The following is a 23,924-nucleotide window of genomic DNA, read 5'->3' as shown; positions in this document are numbered from 1 at the left end:
TACAGGGGCTGGCCAGATAACTCAGTGGACTAAAGCTCTTGCTTTGGCAGAAGCAGGGACTGGGATTCAATCCCCAGTGTGCTGTGCTGGCCCCACCCCTGGGGCTCAATGAAAGAGTGACTAAGACTGGGCATGGTGGTGTGCGCCTGTAATCCCGCCACTTGGGAGGCAGAAAACAGGAGAGTCACTAGGAGTCCAATCTGTGTAGTGAGATCCTGTAGACCCTGTACTAAATACATTTAAAAAACCCAACTTATTACAGTAAAAGACCTATTGCTGTTAACCTCCCTCAGAGTACGGCCCTTGCTTTGAACATGCTTGTGCCTTTGTTGTTGGTGCTTTCTGAAGCAATTCTGGAAGTGTTCTGTTATGTCTTTACAAGGTGTGGTCAAAATGTGGTGGATGCTGCTGCCAAGTGATGTCTAACAGAAAGACAAAGTGTAAAATATTGCAAGTGTCCCATTTTCTCGATCTGGCTCTATACAACTTCTTACCCAGAGTCAAGATGACAGTGAAAGGTGCACATTTTGAATCAGCTCAGAATACAGCCACATGCTAAGGCAGCCATGAGAGCACAGCTAAAGGTACTGGTGAGAGGGACTGCTTCAGAAAGTGATAGAAAGGATGGGGTCAGTGTGTTCAAAGCAAGGAAATTATGTTAAGGGGGACAAATGACAATGTGTCTTTCACTGCAATATTTTTTTTAATTAAACACTGTATAATTTTCAATCATAGCTCTCTCACAGACACACACTCAATAGCATAAAAACATGAATTCATACTCATTAGTGGCTTCACATCCTTGTTAAATTGGGGTTTTAGCCAACTTTCCACTAGCAATTCCCCACCTACCTTTCTTTTTGCTTTGTTTATAATCCCCCTTCAAAATGATGTAATCTCTTTTACCTCTACCTGCCTTTCCTCTTGGCACCCTCTGCCCCACCCCAAGATATACAGTGCAGAGGCTGGTTTGTTGAGGGGGCTTTTTGGACTGCTGAATGATAAAGGAATAATTTTATATTAAAATATTACATACATAGGTGATTAAAGATTGTAATACAAAATTTATATTAAAATCTTTTTTTCCTGAGACAGTATCTTGTTATCACTGTGTAGCTCAGGCTGCCTTTCAAGTCAAGATCCCCCTGCCTCAGCTGCCTGAGTGCTAAGATTATAGACTTGTGTTACTATTGCAAGCTCATGTTAAAACTTGAAATTATGAAAGATATATTGTTTTATACTTACCTGCTTAGTATGGTTTATACTTGAATTTTTAACTTTTTGAAAACAGTAAAATATTAATGAAGTGAATTTAAAATTAACATTATTGTTGATTATAGGACCAACTTTATGTTACCATATATTTTGTAAGATGAAACATAAAAACATAGATATTTGGAATGTTTGCATTTCTTTAGGCTTTTTATTATAAAAATTTTAGGACATACAAGTAGTTGAAAATATTGTCCAACAAACAGCTATAGTCTGTAGTTAAAATGTAATATATTTGCTGTGTCACATACTACTCTGTGACTCCATGCCTGTGTTCGTTCATCAGTCTCTTTTATTTATTTTTGTAGACTTTCAGTAGGTTACAGATTTCATTTCATTACCTTAACAGTTTAGTATGTTCATCATTATCTAGTATTTAGTTTTTAATTATCCTTCATTGTTGGAAATGTTTGATGGCAAATTTTTTTTTAAGAAGTGATGTATTTTTCCTAAATAATGACCAAATAGATTTACAATTGTGAAATTTTTGGGGCAAATAATACATTAATTTGAGCCATATTTATTCCCCAAATTAAAAGTCAAATTGTAGCTATTGTTTTTTTTGGTTTTGTTTTGTTTTGTTTTGTTTTGTTTTGTTTTGTTTTGTTTTGTTTTCCGGAACTGGGAATTGAACTCAGGCCCTTGCCCTTGCCAGGCAAGCACTTATTCTACTGAGCTATCTTCACAGCCCCAGCTGTTGTTTTCTTAACATCAATTTTTGAAGAATTGAAAATCTCTAGAAATTAGGTAAGGATTTTAAACCGATGAATAGAATTTGAAACTAATAGAGATTATTTTGGGGGAAAAAAAGTACAGAATTATCACAGCTTTAGCTTCTAGTTGATTTCTAATTGGACATTAATACTGTGTTTTTAATCAGTCTGTCATGTATCTAAAGTGTGATTAAGATTAAAAATTGTTTAAAATTGTACTTCTGATTTGATTTGAAACTGTCTCATTGCTGTTTATCAGTAAAATTTTGAAATAAATAAATAAATAAACCAAAAAATAAAATAAAATTGTACACTAGGAAAAGCTCACCAAGCCCTGAGCATACCCATCTACTCTCTATTTTCTAACAGACATAGTCATTCCATATGCTCACTCAAGCTGTTCAGTTTTAATAAAAAAAGAATATAAATAGCTCATTTAAAAAATTTTTTTGTGGGGGACTACCCACTCGGGCCCCCTCCTCCTGTCCCTCTCTCAGAACAGGAGCTTTCTTTCTCTCAATAAGTATATTCTGCTCAAAAAAAAAAAAAATTAATGGACATGAAAGTGACTTAATGCAGTAAACTGAACCACATCATTGGTAATTGCTGGAACCCTGTGTTGAGAACTGCCACACCTCAGACATGAATCTGTCATTCTTAACATAGTGGACATAATCTGTCATTATGTCCATTCAAGGAAGTGGGTCTAGGGCTTCTGTTGAGACCTGTTTTGTCATTTGAGGCTCCCAATCCTGTCTCACTGTGTATGGGGAATACAGACATGTAAGCCTTACTAAAATGACTAGCATTTAAATCTGTTCTTTCTGCCTGATTGAGGATATAAGTTCCACAGAGGTGAATGGTAAGGTAATGTGCTGTGCTTTGATCTGGGGAGGCCACAGAGAGGCTGCAGTTCATTGGTTATGGCTAAAAGTAGGGATTTGTTAAAGACCATTATAGGAAATGGGACTGGGGATTGGAAATGCAGTATGAAAGACTTTGGTTGCTATCTTTTGGATAAGTCTTATTTCTAAGGTCAGTCTTGATACCATATGTACAGTTCTACATAACAGAAGAAAACTGGAAAATGGCTTCTGTGAACAATAGGTATCTTGGTTACTTTTCTTGTTACTGAAACAAAATACCCAATACCCAAAGTTAAAGGGGGCAGGTTTATTTAGCTCACAGTTTGTAGAGGTTTCAGTTCAGAATTGGTTGGCACCAAGGCAGAGTGGCACATGGCAGAGGGGTAACAGTTCATGGTAGCAGAGAGCAGTAAAAGTGATGAGAGTGAGACAGAGAGGAGCAAGCCCTTTTTTGTCCCTTAGATGTATGCAGGTTACCCACCCTAGGGTAGGTGTAGCACTCATACCTCTAATCCTAGAATCAGACCATGAATAAATCATAAATTCTATAAGCCCACCCCATGACAGCATGAGACTTTGGGGAGACATCTAGATGCATACCATAACATTCCACCCCTGGTCCTCCAAAGACACATGTAATTTAAGCAGAAAGCGGTTTAGTCCATCTCCAAATGTTTTCAAAATCTTAACAGTTTCAGCATCTCCTCTGATATTTAAAGCAAAATCTTAGCTGTGAGCTCCTATACAAATGAAAAGTTAAACACTTCCAGCATTGAGTGGTACAAGATAGACATTACAAACAGTGATACAGAGAAATGGGGCCAAAGCAAGTTCAAAATCCAGCAGAGTAAACATTTAAGTCCTATACTTTCATGTGTAGCATCCAAGGCAATCTGTGTGGAGATCTGAACTCCAAAGGGCCTGGGTGGCTCTACCCCTCTGGTACTACTGGTGCTTGTAACTATCATAGCTTTTTCATTGGGATGGCTCCATCCTCAGACAAACCAGATTCCTGGCTTCTCACCTCTGGGATCTCCACTGTAAGTTTGACTTCACACTCACAGTTTCCCACACTACTCTCTCAGGGCCATACCATCTCACCTCCCAGGCCTTCTGAAATCTGTGTGGAAGCCTTTCTGACCCTACAGCTCTTCCATTCTGCATGCATCTATAACCAGTATCATGTGGATGATTCTAAAGTCTGCAGGAGAAGTAACCAGGCTTCCCTCTCTCTTGGCTGTACCGGTCATGTCCCTGGATCACTTTGCACTCTGAATCCAGTTCTGAGGGTCCAGTTTCCTAGGGTGCTGCCATTCTGGAACATAGTGGTCTATGACTTCCTCTTCAAGCCAAAGCCTTTTACTTTTGTAATTCTCAGACTGTCAGTGTGGAGTCCTGTTGCTTCTTGTGATGCCCTCAATCCATTTTTAAATTTTCTCTTTCCCTTCAACAATCAAGAGCTCTTCTGCTATATCTTTGCAGTCCACAACTTTACTGGAGCTTTCTTTCTAGCCAAACTCAAAACATTTTAAGTTGTCTGGCTGGGCTCTTTGCTCTTGATTCTCAACATAAAGATAGCTAAAAGCCCTCAATAGTAACCATGCCACCATTTCCACATTAGACTGCCTTGAAATTTCTTCTGCCCAATTAATTAGTCCTCCACCCTTAATTTCAGTTTCAGGTGAAGTCCCTAGACATGAGCAAAATGCAGACAAACTTTCTGCCAAGCCATAACACACATCATCTGGAGTCCAGCAGCCTATGCAGTTCTTCTTCCCAGAAGAAACATCTAGAGCCTGGTCTTTACTTGAAGAATTTTTTATCAGCCATCTGGTCTTCTGAGCTCTGACCAGAATGTCCCATACAGAAGACATTTCTAACTTTGTTTTTTCATCTGGCAGCTCTGACCCTTCCCAAACTCTTTCCACAAGCCATTCCCAAAGGCTGCTGAACTACATGGTCAGGTATATTCACAGCAATACCTCCACTTTGGTACCAAATTTTGTCTTGGTTACTTTAATCATTGCTAAGACAAAATACTGGACACCCAAAGTTAGAGGCCAAGGTTTATTTAGCTGACCATTTGTAGAGGTTTCAGTCCATAGTCCACTGCAAGGTAGAGTGGCACATGGCAGAGGGGCAACAGTTTACAGTAGCAGAGACAGTAAAAGGGACAAGAGAGTGAAAGGGAAGAGAGACAAGCCTCTTTCTGTTCCTTATATTGTGTGCAGGCTACCCTTCTTAGGGTGCTGTAGCACTCGCACCTATAATACCAGCATTGGACCATGAATCCATCACAAACTCTATGGCCTCCATGAGGCTTTGAGGGGACATCTAAACCCACACTGTAGCAATAGTATTTTACTTCTAGGTAATTAAAACTACTATAGTGTATTTAATTAAAAAACTTTCTTTGAGCTAGCTGTGAGTGAACCTTAGCAAAAATAGTTTTAAGTGACTTAAGGTGACCTTATTCTTTACAGTTAGAAAATGTTTTCATTTAAGACTTTCTCTTTCTTCTACTTAAGGGTCTTGGAAGAGCCAACAGAAGAAAACCTAAGGTAAGCGTGCTATCTTAGACCCTGTTGTAACTCTGTATATAGTGTTTACTATCTTCTTATGTTGAAGATTGTTAAGAGATTTTGGGTGATACCTTAGGACAGTGGTGGAGAAGTTGTAGAACTTTCATAGCTGGCTAAGGTACAGTGTTTTAGGTTTGCCACCACTGCAGGATTTATAGTCTTCTATTCTTATTTATAACCATGTTTTAAAATCTTCTTCAGCCTCCAGCACCTGAAGATCTTGCAATAATTTGTTTCACAAGTGGGACTACAGGTAAATTTTGAGATGAAATTGCTTCTGAGAAATATCTAAAAGACTATAGATTCCACCTGGATTTTTTTTTTTCAGTTTTGTTAGCTAATTATAATGAAATGAAAGAAAGCAAGAGAGACAGATAGGGCTTAGTGCTGTCTTCCTGTTGCTCCATAAGGTGTTCTCAGAATCTGAGAGTACCACACTTTCACTGAAACATTTATCCAAGGTGACTTTAGATTCAAACTATGTTTTTATATCTCAGGCATAAAATTCTTGGGTTTTCTTCTCTAATTACACACCCTGTAAAGTTTGCCAACATTAATGAAGATTATTTAACATAGCATATCATTGAAAGGATTGCTGGTTGTTGTGCTTGCTGAGGAACATAATGTTACTCAGCATCTGGCTCTCCATGGGTGTAGCCAACAGTAGAGGCATTAAAGCTCCTAATTCTTGGATGGTGTGCGTTTACTTAACATGCTGTGCTTCTGTTGTGCTCTGCAGGCAACCCCAAAGGCGCAATGATCACCCACCAAAATGTAGTGTGTGATTGTTCAGCTTTTGTGAAAGCAACAGAGGTAAGTATCATCTTCCTTCACGTATACTGATGGCATTAGGCCTCAAGAGTGAAGAGGCAAAATTAGGTCAGCATTGTGTATAAAGCCCTATCAGAAACTTGCACAGGGCCTGAACTTTAGCGCAGCTCTGCTGAAGCTCAAAAGGTTTTCTTTGTGGGCCTAGTCTCCACATTTTATTTGTGACAATTATAATGAATTGGCACATGTAATTTACTACAGCTTTTATATAGTGAAACCATTTGGATGATGCTTGTAAACATAACCAGGAAAGAGCTAAGAGATGATTCTCTGTGCTTTTATCCACTATTTAGTGTTAGAAAAACAGTTTATTCAAGTTAGAAATTAAGAGTTAAAGGCTGATAAAGGTTTTTGAGTTATTATTCATTATGAGTAATTTGACTCCCATTGTATGAAAAAGGTTAAAACTTCGAACTTAATTAACTTCCTGTTAAGTATGTCACTTTAAGGTCTTACTTTGGCCAAGTCATCACTATAAAATACTGCAGACTGGGCAATGTAAACAACAGACATTTGTGTCCTCAGGGTTCTGGAGACCGTAAGTGTAGGGTCTGCTGCCAGCAAATCTGGCTCCTGGTGAGAGCTCTCTTCCTGGCTTGCAGGTGGCAGCTTTCTCATGGGGTTCTCATGTGACCTCCCCTAGTGCCTGGTGTCTCTTCCTCTAAGACACCAGCCCTATGGGAGCAGGGCCCACCCACAAATGCAGTCCCACCTCCAGATACATGGAGGCAAGGACTTTAGTAAAGGAATTTGGAATGGGGACACAGTGCAGTTCTTAGTGCCAAGGAGGTATTTCAATCCTGTCATTGTAAAGGAATTTACAATAAAGTGCCACTCCTTCATATTATTTCAACATGTAACAGGTTATATGTTACATGTTACATGCTTTTGCAATCTCTGGGGAGAGGGTATTCTGTAGCCCTGGTTTTTGTGGCAAGAGCTTGCACTTTATGGTTTTGGGGAATGGATAGATTTGGTGGCTGCAAAAGGTTTATCTCTGAGCAATCTTGACATTTGATTTGACTCTATACTTATTTTCTTAGTCCCAAATACCTTTCTTGGGTATGTTTTCCAAATAGAGTTCAGTGTTTAGTACTTTATAGAAGTAAAATTTTAATATCTAACATCTGCAAAGACAACTTTAAATGCATTGATGGCTTTTTGAAGAACATGATTACAGAACTATTTAAAATCAATTATACTATCAAAAGATATTCTTAAGTTTATAAAATAACCATGATAATGGTCATTGTTTTATGTATTAATTTGTAAATTTAAAAGTATGGGAGCTGGGAATGTAACTCAGTGGTAGAGAGAAGGCTTTGCATGCCAGAGGCCCTGGGTTCAAGCCCCAGGGCTAAAAAAAGAAGTGTGGCTATGACTGAATCTGAGCTCTCATTATGCAACAATTTCATAATAAGAAATACTAGTTGCCATGAAGTCATCCTTGAATGAAATTAGCCTAAAGTGATAGCATGCTCAACTTACGTCCAGTGCTTCTGAGGCTGCTGAGGTTGCCCAGGGCTGGGGTTTTCTTGTGTTGTCACTTTATTACCGAGTATGACCTCGCTTTGGGGAGAAAAAGACCATGGCTTGAAAGTGAGTTCATAACGCTCTAGGTAACTTATGAACAACCTTTATTTCTTAGTGTGGCAGCAGTTTCTATTGGCAAGAATTCTGTGTTAACATGAACATTTCATGCAAACCCTTGCTGGGCTGCCCCTGAGTCTGTTCTGAGGGAAACCAGATATCCATACTTAATTTGCCTGATCAAAGTTTTACAGCACAGCAAATCCCTCAGTGCTGGATCTGAGGTTTGCTGAAAGAAATTGGGATCTTTTCATGGGGAATATAGAGCTTTAAAGTAAAAAATGTTGCTCAAATTCAAGTACTGTAGGTATATTTATTCAGAAGGTAAATGACCTTGGAACTCTTGTTGTCTTGTCTCCCCTCCCTTTCCATTTGCAACATAGCGTGCTAGCTTATGTTGGAGTGGATTCTTGTATATCTCAAGGTGCAGATGAACTTGCTGGGCAGCAGGGTACCATAATTCTGAAGTACAGAGCACGTAATCCCTTAACATTCCAATTTGGGCAAAATTACCCTCACAGGAAAAAAAAATTCCTGCAGTGGATATGCTGTGTTATTGAGAATGACCATGGGTCTCTACTCTATTTCCATAAAGTACTGCTTTTCATTTAATCTTTGGTGAGAAAAAGAATCATATGTAAAGACAGTTTCCTGCTGGGCCTGGTGGTACACACTTAGTTGACAGGCTTGGGCAGGAGGATCATAAATTTGAGGCCAGGCTGACAACTTAGACCCTGTCTTAAAATTTAAAAGGATGTCAGAAGTGGGCAAAGGGCTAGGGATATAGCTCAGTGGTAAAATGCTTGCCTAGCATGCTGAGGCCCTGGGTTCAATCCCTAATGTCTCAAAAAATAAATTAATTAAATACAAAATGGTGTTGAGGTATTAGGTGCTCTGAAAGGAAGAGGGAAAATATTGGAATACTTAATGCTTCTCTGCTTGCTGGTGTCTTTGCTTTCAGAATGCAGTGAACCCTTCCCCCGATGATACTTTGATATCTTTCTTGCCTCTCGCCCACATGTTTGAGACAGTTGTAGAGGTAGGCATTTGGTTGTGTTTTCTCAGTTTGTTTGCCTGTGTTCTGCTAAGTTGTTGTATTTTACAGAAAGCTCTTGTCTTGAATGCCAGTGACATACACATTTCATTCTTACCACTTGCACACATGTATGAGCAACTTCTGCAGGTAAGTGGTATGCAGACTGTCATCCCCCCAGACAGTCCTTTATTCTGCCTCATTTTAGAAACAGTCCAAATTATTGGAAAGAATGTAATTGTTTCCCTGGGTCTAACCTGGTATATGAACTTTAATCCTTCATTTAAAAATTGGAAGCTTTTTGAATGATACTAATATGGACATGACTCCAGGAGGGCTAATGTAAAAGGAAGATTTTAAAAATTAGTTTTATTGAAAAGCAAATAGCAATGAAACAGTTTCAATAATTAATACATTGCATATTGTTGTCTTCATAGTGGTTATTCATAGTATAAGATGCAGACATGATATCCTGTCCACAAACACTATTAGTACAAATCTTCTCATTGAATTAAAAGTGGCTGTATATCTATCCTATCTATTTTGTATATACAGATACAAAATGGTCTTTCATTTGTATCCCCTTTTTTTTGTTTAGTTTTGTCAGAGATGGATATTCCATTGCCATTTAAATATTGTAGGAGCATGAACTAGGCAAAATAATCAAATATAGTTCAGTAGTCCATAATAGTAGTGGGTTATCCATAGGAAAGAGCAATGTCAGAAGTTGTTGACTTGAGCCTTTTACAGCTCAGCATATTAATATGGCCTTACTTTTTATACTTCATTTTTATATTTTTCTGCTAGATGGTTAAGACCAAGATAAAGCAAGACCTATATAGCAAGAAATGTAACTTTTGTATTTGACAAGGTCAGTCAGATCCCCTCAGGATTTATCCTGAAACCCTGTACCGGTTTGTAGATCCTTTGTCAGTGTCAGCCATGTGGATAAGTCACAGCCATTGCTTGACCAATTTGCTCTCTGTGAAAGCCTGAGAGGATGTTTTCTCTCCATGTGACTCTCCTTAGGCATGCTCTACATCATCGATCACTTCCCTCTGTGGCCCCATAATCTCCTTGATCAGTAAATTTGGGATACAGCTGAGTTACAGGATGTTAGAGTACAGGTTCTCCTATGTCCTGAGTTCTCACTGACCTTGAAAGGCTAGGACCAAAATGTTAGCTGTCCTTGCAGCCCTTCTTTTTCTCTAATTTTTTGTCTACAAACTTAAGTTGTTAACCCTACAGAAGAGAAGCTTAATGATATTATTATACTATAACTTAAGCAGTTGAGCTTAACATCACTATCTGTGTGAATATCAAACATCTTAGACATAACATGGAACAGGTATTTTCCATCAAGTTTTTTGTTTTTTGTTTTTTTTTTTAGAACTTGGGATTGAACTCAGGCCCTTGCACCTGCCAGGGAAGCACTTATTCCACTGAGCCATCTCCCTGGCCCATACTATCAAGTATTGATATGTTAATCTTTAAATCCCTGAAGATTGTGAAGAAAAAAACAATTAAAAATATTTTTTAAAATGGGAATAAACAATTATATATTTTTACATAGAAATTTAGAAATCTAACCATATATAGCATTGTAGCAGGACAGTCCTATGACATATTTTTTCTTGTCTCTTGTTTTTATTTATTACCAAAAGGAAGCCTCTTATTCACTCAGTTTTATAAATCTGATGAAGCTTCTGTAAACAGAAACTTCTGATTTGGGTTGTGCTTATTCCCAGTGGGTGAGTTAAAAACTAAAGTTTTCAGGCCAGCTCAGTGGCACAATGTCCACCTGGCAAGTGTAAAGTGTTGAGTTCAATTCTTGGAACACAAAAGGAACAGACTAATTTTTTCACCAATATTTTAAATGCCCTTTGAAAAGCAAGGTGATATTTGACTGAACTTTGCTTGGGCTCCCTGTGCACAATTGTGCAGTAAATTTAAAAGCCAACCAAGAGCTGTCATTTTTCCTTGGAGATACTGTATTCTATACCATAGGAAAAACAGTGAGCACCATGTATTATTTAGTGAATAATTACTTAGCACTGCCTGTATGCCAGATGCTGTGCACTGGAGGCAGTTAACTAGTAGAGAGCTGGTATTTTCATTAATTGCTGCCCCATGAGGTTTATTTATCCCTAAAGGCCGAGGGTCACTAGACTCCATCTTTCCTCAGTGTTCTGTTACTGCCCATCTCTGGATCTTATGAGCTTATAAGGAGATCTCAACTGAGTCACCAACAGGCGAGGTGCACCTAATTGTAGCTTTAGAGATGTGCTTGGGAGGCAGATCATGCTGCGGAAAAGCCTGAGGTATTTCAGCGGTGAACCTTGGCGTACTTACCAGTGGTTTCTACTTTAAGGCTGAAGGCCGTTTGTACTTCTGGGGCACCATCTTTTGGATCTCCTTTTCTAAATTTATGATCAGTAGATTATTTGTCAGCTTGCACTAGATAGGGAGAACAGTCCTGCAATGTGTTGTAGGCCAATGGCAAGCACTCTCGTTTTAGATATCTTGGTACCTTCACTTCAGTTTATTAAAGGTCTTTTCAGAAAATTCTAGGTTAATTCAAATAAAGGAAATGAGATATTAATAAGTGGACTTGAATCAAATAATAGTTTTTATTAAGGCGGGGGGGGGGAGTAAATGATCCAAATAGAGGAAGGGAGAACAATCAAAAATATAATTCATGATTGAGCTGTGATAAAAACTAAAAGCAAATTGCATAAAGCCAGAAGCTTAGAATTAAGTGAGAACAGGGCTTTACAGGGGTGAAGACTGAGAGGAGGACCTAGTCATTCTAAGCTTACCATCCCAGGAAAGACTGTACAGACCCCAGATTGTACAAAGCAGGACACTGCTGCTCAGGCAGAGTATGTGATTGATTTCAAGCTACAAAACTACTTAGCCTCAGAGTCAGCACTAAAGAGCAGAAGTTGATTACTCCCTGTTTGGGCCACACTAGCATACCATGTAAAGCACATGTCCAGGGGTGTTGTTTCTGTCCTTCAAAAAAGAATGTTTTCCATCCAAAGGCAAATGGACAAACAAAGAGCAGTATATATCTATAGTACAATATTATTCTGCCTTTAAAAGGAAGGAAATTATGATACACGCCACAGTGTGGATAGACTCTGAGGACACTATGCTAAGTGAGATAAGCCAATCACAAAAGGGCACATACTGTATGATTTCATTTGTGTAAGATCCCTAGAGCAATCAAACTCAGAGAAATCATGGTGGTTTCTCAAGGGGTGGGAGACAGGAAGATGAAGAATTAATGCTGAATGGGTACAAAGTTTCAGATGGGGAAGATGAAAATGTTCTGGAGATGGATAATGGTGACAGTTATACAGTCATGTGAATGTTCTCAGTGCCAATGAACTACACTTTAAAATGGTTACAATAGTAAATTTTATGTATTTATTACATCAATAAAAATAATAATCGTGAAAAAAAATAGTTTTTATTTTGAGAATAAATTACCCCTAAGGTTTCTGGAAGACTAAAAATATTTGGAGTATATAAAAACATGTAATTCATTCAGCAGATGTTTATCCTGAAATTTAAAACCTCTTTGTTCATCGTTAAAAGAGTTCATGCTATCACCTGTATATTCAGGATGACCAAGAGAAACCCCGTATCTCTACATTATTTGTATAGTGACCATAAATACAAAAAATTTTTTAAAGATGCTGTCCATATGTAGAACCTTCTAAGACTTCAAGTTCTGTGTGTTGTCTCTTTATGCTGACAGCCCCAGCTGCAGTGATGAAATGCGTGTTGTTTCTGTCCACTTCTGTAGTGTGTGATGCTGTGTCATGGAGCTAAAATAGGATTTTTCCAAGGAGATATCAGGCTGCTTATGGATGACCTCAAGGCGCTTCAACCTACTATCTTTCCCGTGGTTCCAAGACTGCTGAACCGCATGTTTGATCGAGTAAGTTCCAGGTGGCAAAGAGTGGGGAACACAATGTTGGGCTCTGAGTTAGAGGCTCGGGTCTGAGTTGCGCTCAACCACAAACAGTTTGTGTGACCCCATACCTCTTACCCCTACCGAACTTCAGTTTGCTCCTCTGTAAAATTAGAATACATGTACCCTTCGAGGGAAGGATTTTTATAGAAACACATAAACACACAAACCATTATGCACACTACAGGTAGAAGGTAGGAATCGTGTTATTTATTTGTGCACTGGTGTTTGATCCTTTAATTTCTCATCTATAAAACTGACTGTGACTTCCCTTCCACTGTTTCCTGTCTTGCAAAGTTGCTACTGGATCAAACAGAAATAATTATTAAATGATTTTATTAATTGTAAAGCTCTGCGCACATATAAAATATTACTTAGCCATCTGGAGAGGAGCAACACAGCTCAGGTGGGAGCTGAGTGGCACCACATAGTGTGGCAAGACCATTTTTGATGGGGCAGTGTGAATACTCTTTACTTTGAGGTACAGCTTCTGTTCTCTCTGAGACCCTTCTCATTTTTTAACCATTCTTTAAAAATAATTTTAAACATCTTTATTGAGATATAATTTCAATACCATATAGTTCACCTATTTAAAGGGTATAATTCAAATTTAGTATTTTCACAAATTCTGAAGACATTACCATAGTTAATTTTAGAACATTTTCATTATCACCACCTCCTTTTACCTTTTGTAGTTGGCATCTGCCATGCTTCTACCTTCCTCAACCTTCAACAACTCTTGATCTACCTTCATATTTAGAGATTTCTCTGTTCTGAACTTTTGTATGCATGGAGTCTTGCAATGTTTATTCTTTAGTAACTGACTTCTTTCATTGGCTTTTACTTCTACAGGTAGCATGAGTCAGTACTTCATTGCTTTTAGTAGTTGAATTATATTCCATTATATTGAAGTATCACATTTAACCATGCAGTTATTGGTCATTTGGGCTACTCCCAGCTTTTCGCAGCTACCACAAACATTTGTGTACAAGTTTCTGTGTGGACATATGTTCTCACTTCTCCAGGGTATACACCTAGGCATGGAATTGCTGGGTCATATATATTGTGCTCAACTGTTGGAGCAAATGCCAGGTTGTTTTTCCAAAGCAGCTGTGCCATTTTCCTTCCCCACCAGCAGTGTACAGGTTTTGGTTTCTCACATCTTATTAGCAGTTGTTAGGCCTGACTTTTTGGTTCTGGCCATTTTGGTGGTGTGAAAATCTTCTTATGTCCTACCTCATTAGATTTTTGGACAAGCAAACACCACACTGAAAAGATGGCTATTGGACTTTGCCTCCAAGAGGAAAGAAGCAGAGCTTCGTAGTGGCATCATTAGAAACAACAGTGTGTGGGATAAACTCATCTTCCACAAAATACAGGTAATAGACCCACAGCTATTATTTCACAGGTGAACTCGCTTGGGTTTCTAGATTTCTATGAGGGCTATTTTTTGAAAGAAAAATGAAGGTAAGGGAAATGACATGATTTTATCAGTTCTGGAATATGTCTAAAAATTAAGGACAAAGCCATTCAGTAAACCTCCTCAGTCTCCAGGGGACACCTGGAGAGTCTTCTACCCATCTAGGGGAAGAGGATTCAGGGAATTTTAGGCTTTCTTATTCCTCACTTTGTTTAGCTGTTCTAGAACAAGTATGTCACCCCTGAGGTAAAATTATAAACATGAGTAATAAAGAACATGTAATAAAATTATGTTCTCTCAAATGCCAAATGGTGGTTATTGCAGCAAATCCACCCTACTCTTATTTTAATTCCTTAAAATTCCTGTGGCAGACATGTTTGCTTATTTCTTTACTTGTAAAAAGTGAATGAGTAGCTCTGGGTAAAAACAGACTCTAGCCTCGTGTTCCTGTTGTAAACATCTGGGAGTTCTCTGTCCTGAGAATGAGTTCTTTCCCTTTCTAACCAAAAGAGCTGGTAGATCATTAGCTGGGTTTACTCACTAGGCGCAGATGGATCATGAGAGCCCAGGCATGTGTCTTTGCCTGAGGAGCTAACTGCCTTGCCTGTATATAGTGCTCACTTTCTCCTTCTCTCTCTACCATGCAAGTCAAGCCTGGGAGGAAAAGTCCGGTTGATGGTGACAGGAGCTGCGCCTGTATCCGCCACTGTGCTGACGTTCCTAAGAGCGGCCCTTGGCTGTCAGGTGGGGTGCTTTTTGTATCATGGGGTTGTCTTAGACTTTATGGTACCCTTGATACTGTTTCAGGTTTTTTAAATTGACAAGTAAAAATTGTATGTATTTGTGGTATACAAAGTGATGTTTTTTAGTATGCAGAGACACTGTATAATGGCTCAAACTAATATGGCTTCATATCCTTCTCATTTTGTACGTGGTGAGAATACTTAGAATCTATTCTCACAGCAGTTTTCAAATTGACAAGGCATTGTTCTTAGGTATAGTCACCACATTGTTTCTCTTAACTGAAATTTTGTGTTCTTTGACCAAGCCTCCCTACCCACAATGTGAGTGTTTGTATTAGTTCTAACTTTTTTTTTGGAAGATACGTCATTGCTAGATTTCTCAGAGAAGTAAGTATTTATATGTTTTATCATAGGCAGGGAAGATGTGTTTGTATCCATCATTTGTGTAATTTCTCTAGGGTGAGGCATAAGCCATGCCTGTGGAATCAAACATACAGGTGTGAGAATGGATCCTAAGTGATAAGCCTACTCACAAAGCATTTTGAGAGCATGTTTTAAAGGGGACAGGGTATGGTGACAGATAGGACATGTGGGGTACACCATGAACTAACAAAGCAGCTACACTCCCAGGTCAGTAGTAGTAACCTGTCATCTAGAAGTATCCCTTCCCCATCCATAGGAAGTTGAAGAAAAAGGGAGTATGGATAAGGGGTAGTATTTGTGAGTGAAGATTTGGTTGCATTTTGTGCCATTGAGTAAACTTAATACACAGAAAATTTTTAAAAGGTTTCATAATCAGCAGTTACTCAGAAGGTAGTGAAACTTCAATGTATATTCCTTGCAAGAGCATGGCTGTCTCTCCTTAGTAATATTTCCCTTTTTGGCATCCCAGTTCTACGAAGGCTATGGACAGACGGAGTGCACCGCTGGCTGCTCCCTGAGTGTACCTGGAGACTGGACAGCAGGTACAATTGGCCAGACAGCCATGCCTGGAACTGTCTCATTGGAATTTGGTGACTGGAATGATTGAGATTGGATTAATAATGGGCACATTAGCCAACTTATGCAAGTGTTGTGTCCCAAATAATTAGGACTTGGAGTAAACACTCTTATAATCTAGGGAGGGGCCGGGGAGATAGCTCAGCAGAATAAGCGCTTCCCTGGCAAGCGCAAGGGCCTGAGTTCAATCCCCGGTTCCGCAAAAAAAAAAAAAAAAAAACCAATAATCTAGGGAGCTGGGTGGAAATTGCCCCCTATGGTCACTATAATGGCATTTTGGGGATCTGACTATAATGCCAGGTGACAGTAGGAATTTGCCTGTAACCTGAGGAAAACAATGAGAGAGGATGCCATTTATACTAAAGTAAGACTGTCTGGTTCAATAGAACTTGTAAGTAATTGATCAGGGTCTTACCATTTGCTGGCAACTTTAATGCAAAACATTGTTACTAAATTTATACTATGTGCTGTGCTAGATGGTGGGACTACAGGTAGAAATAAACACAAGCTCCCTTGTTCCGAAGCAAAAAAGGGGAGAAAAAATAACATAAATAATTATGTATCTCTCATGGATAAGGTTCTGTGATGTGTGCCTAAGATGAACATTATGTGAGAGATTATTCCTGTGAAAAAAGTGCGAGGAAAATTATATATTGTTGCTTAAATAGCATGTGAACATGGAGAAGAATTATACAGCATTATAGCTATAAAGTCAAGATTCCAACCTGAGTCCAACTGCAAAACGTTTACACTTTCTTCCCTGTTCTATTGGTAGCATATTTGGCCCCACAAAAAGTAAACTTCCCTGACTTACCTGGTATATATTACCAGTGCCATCTAGTAATATAGATTTTAGCAGCTAGCACTATTTACCAATGTAATTCTAGGATTAATGCTGACAGCCTGTGAGTCTTTATGGTGTTTATTTTTAACCTTAAGTTGCTTAAAAATCCAGAGAATTTGGAATAGTGATCTTCATATGTTAAAATTATTAAAACATAGGAATAATTATTTTTGGTTCTCCTAAAATGTATTTAATATTAGATATTTTTGCTTTGGGAAAGACAATCCAATCCTAACAGGGGTTTGTTTGTTTGTTTGTTTGTTGTTTGTTTTTTGTTTTTTACAAGAGAGTTACATTGACTCTGGATATAAGCACAGTCCTACCTTAATAAACTAAAAGTGTCAGGCATCTAGGCAGAGCACAGCAGCTGGACTTTGATCCCCAGCATGCTGTGCTGGCCCCGCCCCTAGGGGTGCACTGAAAGATGATTGAGACTGGGCATGGTGGCGCACACCTGTAATCCCAGCACTTGGGAGGCTGAAAACCGGACAGTCACTACGAATCCAATCTATGTAGTGAGAACCCTGTAGACTCTGTAGACCCTGTCCTAAATACATAAAAAATCTTTAAAAATAAAAAATAAAATGTGAGGCATCTATACTTCATGAAAGAAAGGCTGAATTGATCAGAACCATGTGGTGTAGCAGAGAATAATTGGTTTTCTGGAGCTGTCTTTGTATGTTCTGTCAGAGAGAATGGCAACCCCAGGAAGTTTATATGTATGTGTGGTAGAGGAGGGTAATACATGATCTCCATCTGACCCTAAATACAAGTTGACAGTTTCAGAAGGCATGCTTCCACGGGTCTGTACTTATCCTTTAAACTCAGCAGCTAAATTATTTATACTTCAAAAATAGCTTCAAATTTAGACAAGGTCCCTGAAAGACTTGAATATTTTCATTTTGCTTCCAGGAAGAAACTATGCTAGATTATTTTACTAGAGGGAATGATCATAATTGTGGAGACCAGAAGCTGATAACAGCTGTTTTATAAGGAGGTTTATTGGTTACAAAAATACTGTGGCTAGAGGATATTAGCTATCCTCTTAGGAATGATCATTTTCTTATTTAATATGCAGGCCACGTTGGTGCTCCAATGCCTTGCAATTTCATAAAACTTGTGGATGTGGAAGAAATGAATTACATGGCTTCCAAGGGCGAGGGTGAGGTGAGTGAAACCCCATTAGTCATTGGCTCCAGTGGCATTTCCTAGAATAGCAGCCAGTGAGAGTGGTCCCAACACTGCTACTGAGCTTGACTGTACCAGTGATCCTGGGGTCAGACAGCCTTCATTTGTGTTTAAGTCTCAGGCGGCCTCATGGAGGACATAATGCCTGCTTTCTGCCATACGTGTTAAGAGACTTGAGCCCCAGAGCATGAGGCAGAGGCTTCAGTGGCCTAGGTCCTTGGGGCCCATCTCCTGCCAGCTAATTGCCCTTGATGCCTGTTAATAAGCCTCAGTCTCCTGGATGGTAAGTCTGATTACTTAAAAGTGCCCTCTGGAGCTTTTTGGCCGCTGTGAGCTGGAACCCAGGGCAAGCATTAACCCTACAATGTGATTGCAGCTGAGGCAAGTAAGAAAGGGAAGTGGGCATTAGAGGTGCCTCTAAGATCTGATGGAGTTCTCGTTACTCCCTCAGGATTACGAAACTGAGGGCTCTTAGCTAAAGATTGGCGCATACGTACAGACATCAATACCCCAGTTGTCTTTGAAGGATCCCTAGGAAATGCTGTTAACACATCGATTTTTTTTTTTTCTTTTTCATTTTCTTTTTTTAAAGGTATGTGTGAAGGGGCCAAATGTATTTAAGGGCTACTTGAAGGACCCAGCAAAAACAGCAGAAGCTTTGGATAAAGATGGCTGGTTACACACAGGGGACATTGGAAAATGGCTACCAGTAAGTTGTTGATGTGTTTGTTCCACCACAGGGAAAAATATATCCTACTTACTGCTCAGCTGCTCAGTGGCAGCTTCTCTTTCCCTTTCTCCTTCTTGAATGGACATTTCATTGTTCTATTTCCTAAAAAGACAGATTGATACTCTTAGCATACTCTTAGCATTGATACTCTTAGTGCTTTGACTTGCACTGTAGTAAATTTGTTTTGATGCTTAACATCAACTTCAGCTGCTGGTTCTCATTTGAAATCCACGAGACTGTGGCTTTTTACAATGTGGAAACCATTCTTTGATGTTGTAGCTAGCTGGGATTCCCACCGTTATCCTGTGAGGTGAATGGCCCTTCCCAAAGAACCTGACATGCCTGCCCTGCTCAGCACTGACAGCAGAATCTGAAATTCCACCTTTGTGTAGTTTTTGAAACCTTAACTCTGTGCAGGCCCTGTGGAAGGTTTGTGCCATGTTCACAGAACCTGACAGACTTGCAGATATGTAGGGCCTTCATTTAGTAGGAGGCTGAATGAGGTATGTCAGTACTAAGGAAACAGTCAGGGATATAGCTCAGCAGTGCAGTGCTTATCTGGCAAGCACAGAGATAAGTTCGATTCTTGGTACCAAATGACGTGATATGACATGTTATAACAGACACAGATACTGCTAGTGGGCTGATAGGTCACCAGTGCCAAGTGGTGAAGCAAGAGTGGGCGTGGGCCTGTGGTCCCTTTTCTATTTCTACACAACTGAATGGCCTTTGAGCAAGTTACTAAATTTCTATAAGCCTTAGAATTATTTCCTTCTTTGTAAAAAGCACTAATACCAGCCTCTTCAAGATATTATTAGGATCAAAAGAGTATGTACATGTAGCAAATACCTTGTACTGTGTTATAATTGATACTGTAGTGCTTACAGCCATTTCCTTTCTGATCAACAGAATGGTACACTGAAGATTATTGACAGGAAAAAGCACATATTTAAACTGGCACAAGGCGAATACATAGCACCTGAGAAGATTGAAAATATCTACCTGCGGAGTGAACCTGTGGCCCAGGTGTTTGTCCACGGAGAAAGCTTGCAGGTGTGTTAGAGATTGGCCATTTGAGAAAGTGACACTCAAGATCACCTGTGCTGTCTGCCAGGTGCTGGGGTATAATTGGCAGTTTCAGACAAATAAACATTGACTTTTGTGTCTGACCTGTTAGATAGTCATTGACTCACTGTTGGTTTTTGCTGCTTGGCATTTCCTGCACAGAATTTTTTTTCTTCTTGACTTCCGTATTTTAATTTTAATTATAACGATGTAGTTATACCAGTGGTGGTCAGATAAAAATAGTGGAAGGTGGATCATACAGTATATACTTCTAATTTAATTATGTAAGAAAAATATTATATATGAATTATGAGAAAGTTTTAAAATTTTAAACATACAAGCCTAGCTTAGTTATGATCTGTAGCTAAATAATTTTTGAGAAAACTGTAGTTGTGAACTAATTACATTCAAAGTAGAAAACCAAAACCAATTTTTCAAAGAAGTATAAATTTGCCAAAATGTAGGGTGCATGTTAGCAAGGAAGAGAAGGGGTCTTGGTTCCCTGAAAGTTAGTATTTTGACATTGTTGCAGTTTGAAGATTATTTCAGAATATTTTCATATGAGAAAATGAATCTTTTAAAGTTGCACTTATTTTTATTTGATCTAGAACCTTGCCATGCTTTTTATTTTTGTTTATCTTTACTGTTACTAAGATACAAAGACTGTGGTACCAGAGAGATTTTAAGAATGATGGGGCCAGGGAGATAGCTTTGTGGCTTAAGCACTTGCCTGGCAAGAGCAAGGTCACGAGTTCAATACCCTATACTGAAAAAAAAAAAAAAGAAGAAGAAGAAGAAGAATGACTATATGAGAGCTAGCGGGATAGCTCAGCAGACCAAGTGCTTGCTTAGGCAAGCACAAGGACCAAGGTTCGATTCCCGGTACCACATGACATGCCAGCCCCACCTCCTGGTATGCTGACCTGGCCACTGAGACTGGAAGTGCTGGCACATACCTGTAATCCCAGCACTGGGGAGGCTGAAAACAGGAAGATCACTATGAGTCCAAGCTGTGTAGTGAGATCCTGTACCATATTTTTTAAAAAGACGATATAAATTTTCCTTTTATTTTTTCTGAAGCAAGTAGCTGATATCTATCACTTCATTTGACTTTGTTTTAGTTTTACAAGTTGCCTTTAACAAGTACACATGGAAGTAAGAATTAAAGTTTTGTTAGATTTTGATTTGCAGTGTTTTAAAAAAAAAAAAAACTGCAACATTCCTGATGATATCTCTTTCCCAGGGCCAGGAATTCTGCACCTGCACTTTGGGAGCTCGTAGGCGTGGGGTGGAGGCAGGAGTATGTTCTCAGGAAAGGACCTGTAACTTGAATTAGACTCTCTAGGGGCATGGGATACAGAAAAATGAAGGACTTCTATTTGAGGGCACTTGGACTAACTCACTGTAATGACTCACTGTGTTAAAGGCATTTCTCATAGCAATTGTGGTACCAGATGCTGAGATCTTAGCTTCCTGGGCCAAAAAGAGAGGCTTTGAGGGATCCTTTGAGGAGTTGTGCAGAAACAAGGTAAGACTCTGAAGTGTCCCATCTGTCCTCTGTCCACTTCACATCAAGTGCAGGCCCTTAATGAGGAACCTCATATTTTTCTTGTCTTATTAGGATGTCAAAAAAGCTATCCTAGAAGATATGGTGAGAATTGGGAAGGATTCTGGTCTGAAACCATTTGAACAGGTATGATTTTTAGTAAAGTGCATTAATTTCCATAAAACAAATTTTTGGATTGAGGATATTTTGCAAGCTGGTCATAAGATAGGATGAGGTAACAAAGAAATACAGGAGGAATGAATAATGGAGTGGCTCAGTAGGAGAGGGGTTTTTGGTGTAAGACTGTGATCTGTCTTTCTGACATCTAAGGTGCAAGCTCAATTCTGTCCTAATGGGGGGATACCTGTGCTTGATTGAGAAAGCACAGCCTGGTTAAAGTGAGAGGATGGCTTGAATTCCTGGGTGTTCATCGCTTCCAAAAGTTTGCATGCTGTGTAGACATTATAGGTTGCATTGCATCTTCTCTGTCCTCTCCCTTCCTCTAACAACCTGTTTGTTTGTAGGTCAAAGGCATTGCTCTGCACCCTGAATTATTTTCTATTGACAATGGCCTTCTGACCCCAACGATGAAGGCAAAAAGGCCAGAGCTACGGAACTATTTCAGGTCACAGATAGACGAACTGTACTCCACCATCAAGGTGTAAGGTGAGGAAGAATGCTCAGAAGAGATGGCACACCTCTGCATCCCTGCTTCTACTGATGGCCTTCATGTTGGGAATTTTGACTGCAGCAAGTTTAGGGAAGGAAACGTCCGTGTTTGACTTGTCCATTCAGGGTCTTGTCATAGGATTAATAGAGGAACTGGAACACTGCCTTACAGTCACCTCGTATTGCAGACCACACTCATGGTGATATACAATTTCCAAAATGAGCCTTAAAATTGTAAAGGGGAAACTATAAAAGTGCTAAGTTATTTGAGACTTCCTCAGTTAAAAAGGTGGGTGTTAAAACTTCTATCTCCCTATTTTTCTAACCAAGGGGTTAGGACTCTGCTGTTTCTGAGATGTCTGCTACTTGCTGCAAATTCTGCAGCTGTCTGCTGCTCTGAAGAGTACAATGCACTGGAGGGAAGCTGTTCCTTTAGAAACAAGAACTGTCCCAGATGGAGAACATTACAAGTGGACCAGAGATTTTTTTTTAAATCCCTGCCACCTCTCTTTACCATCTCGCATACACTCACTATACCCTTCTGATGTAAGGGTTCAAAACAATCCCCTCCTGTTGTTCTTAATGGGGCATGAGGTTCCCAAGAAACCAAAGGACTGGTCTACCTTGGAACAGTGCAGGTGCTGAGTCTCGGAAGACTGGTGGCTCATCAGAGCGAATGGCCTCTCATTGCACAGCGGGCTGCTGTTGTGCTCTCCCCCACACCTGGTTCCTCCCTCCATCCTTCCCAGGGGTGTGAACAAACCTGCCTTAGACTCTGCAGTGAAGACGGCATTTCAAGGGAGACTTACCTGGATCAACTATGCTCAGCTGACGCCTGAAGAGCTGTCCACATGATCTTCACTGAACCACTCACTGTTTGTAATGGCCAATGGACTTTTAATGTGGTTTTCATATCAATTGATAATGTGGTGATTAACTTGCCTTTTTGCCCCCCAAATAAACTCTCAGGCAAAGCATGTCTTCGTATATATTAAGGGAATAGTTATACTTGGGTAATTATTGAAATGGAGGGTAATAAGCAAATGTTCTTATATCATGATACTACCTGATCTCTGTGAAACATATTTGACAAGCCAAAATTCTGGGATGTAGAAATCTGGAAAAATCATTTCCTGGGATTAACTTCTTAAGGGACATTTTGTAAGTTAATTTGGGAAATTAATAGCATTTCACTTTATTGCAAGTCTTTGCCACATTTGACTGAATTGAGCTGTCATTTATACATTTAAAGCCACTGTTGGATATGAGAGTATGTGTTTTACACAAGCACAACAGGGTTTGCACTAAGACTTGTCATTGTAATAACACTATTTGGTAGCCTAACTTCATATATGTATTCTTAATTGCACAAAGTCAGTAATTTGTCACATTGGGGTTTTGAATGTTTGCTTTAAGTGTTGCTATTTCTATGTTTTATAAACCAAAACAGAATTTCCAAAAACCATGAAGGAAACCAAAATAAATATTTCTGCATTTGGAGTGAGTGAAGCATCTCTTTGAAGTTTTAACACTAAATAGCCCATGATGTGCACAAGTGAAGAATGAGAATGGGCCCTCAGCCTCCAGTCTCTTCTGTCTGCTTACTTCTCTTCCTGGTTGTTCTCCAATACTCCAGGCACTTCCCTGGCTCTCTTGCCAGGTTATCTGTGGCAAAAGATCTAATGTGTTGCAGAGAAGAAATGTGTAGTGTGAGTAATAATGGATAATCCTGGAATGGAACGTCCTTGTTAGAAATCTACATTCCAAAAGATATTAGAACAGTGGTTCTGTGCTGCGTTTAATTCTACTATCCTTTAGTAATTCTCTTTTTATAGAATTGTTTATAATTTT

The 23,924-nt window shown here is 39.2% G+C and overlaps 1 protein-coding gene across 5 annotated transcripts in view; it reads left to right on the top strand.

The window, feature by feature from the left end:
- Acsl1 (acyl-CoA synthetase long chain family member 1) overlaps positions 1 to 23,573 on the top strand; it is a 76,183-nt gene extending 52,610 nt beyond the window's left edge. For 3 of the 5 annotated variants that reach the window (XM_004639778.3, XM_023699606.1, XM_023699605.1), the window contains exons 8-21: positions 5,380 to 5,412; positions 5,635 to 5,686; positions 6,173 to 6,246; positions 8,816 to 8,893; positions 12,702 to 12,836; positions 14,114 to 14,248; positions 14,938 to 15,033; positions 15,925 to 15,997; positions 17,954 to 18,042; positions 18,656 to 18,772; positions 19,703 to 19,846; positions 21,285 to 21,386; positions 21,480 to 21,551; positions 21,929 to 23,573. In XM_004639778.3, coding sequence (XP_004639835.1) covers positions 5,380 to 5,412; positions 5,635 to 5,686; positions 6,173 to 6,246; positions 8,816 to 8,893; positions 12,702 to 12,836; positions 14,114 to 14,248; positions 14,938 to 15,033; positions 15,925 to 15,997; positions 17,954 to 18,042; positions 18,656 to 18,772; positions 19,703 to 19,846; positions 21,285 to 21,386; positions 21,480 to 21,551; positions 21,929 to 22,069 — 1,341 coding nt within the window. In that variant the 3' untranslated portion in view covers positions 22,070 to 23,573. Of the gene's footprint in view, positions 1 to 5,379; positions 5,413 to 5,634; positions 5,687 to 6,172; positions 6,247 to 8,815; positions 8,894 to 8,959; positions 9,038 to 12,701; positions 12,837 to 14,113; positions 14,249 to 14,937; positions 15,034 to 15,924; positions 15,998 to 17,953; positions 18,043 to 18,655; positions 18,773 to 19,702; positions 19,847 to 21,284; positions 21,387 to 21,479; positions 21,552 to 21,928 lie in introns of all 5 variants that reach the window. The other 2 variants (XM_023699607.1, XM_004639779.3) reach the window with 1 other exon arrangement.
- Positions 23,574 to 23,924: the final 351 nt, after the last annotated feature.

The sequence above is a fragment of the Octodon degus genome, unplaced genomic scaffold (assembly GCF_000260255.1).
Source record: "Octodon degus isolate 3935 unplaced genomic scaffold, OctDeg1.0 scaffold00114, whole genome shotgun sequence".
Classification (NCBI taxonomy): domain Eukaryota; kingdom Metazoa; phylum Chordata; class Mammalia; order Rodentia; family Octodontidae; genus Octodon; species Octodon degus.
Note: the sequence above shows the minus strand (reverse complement) of the source record. Positions and strands in the feature narration are given on the sequence as shown.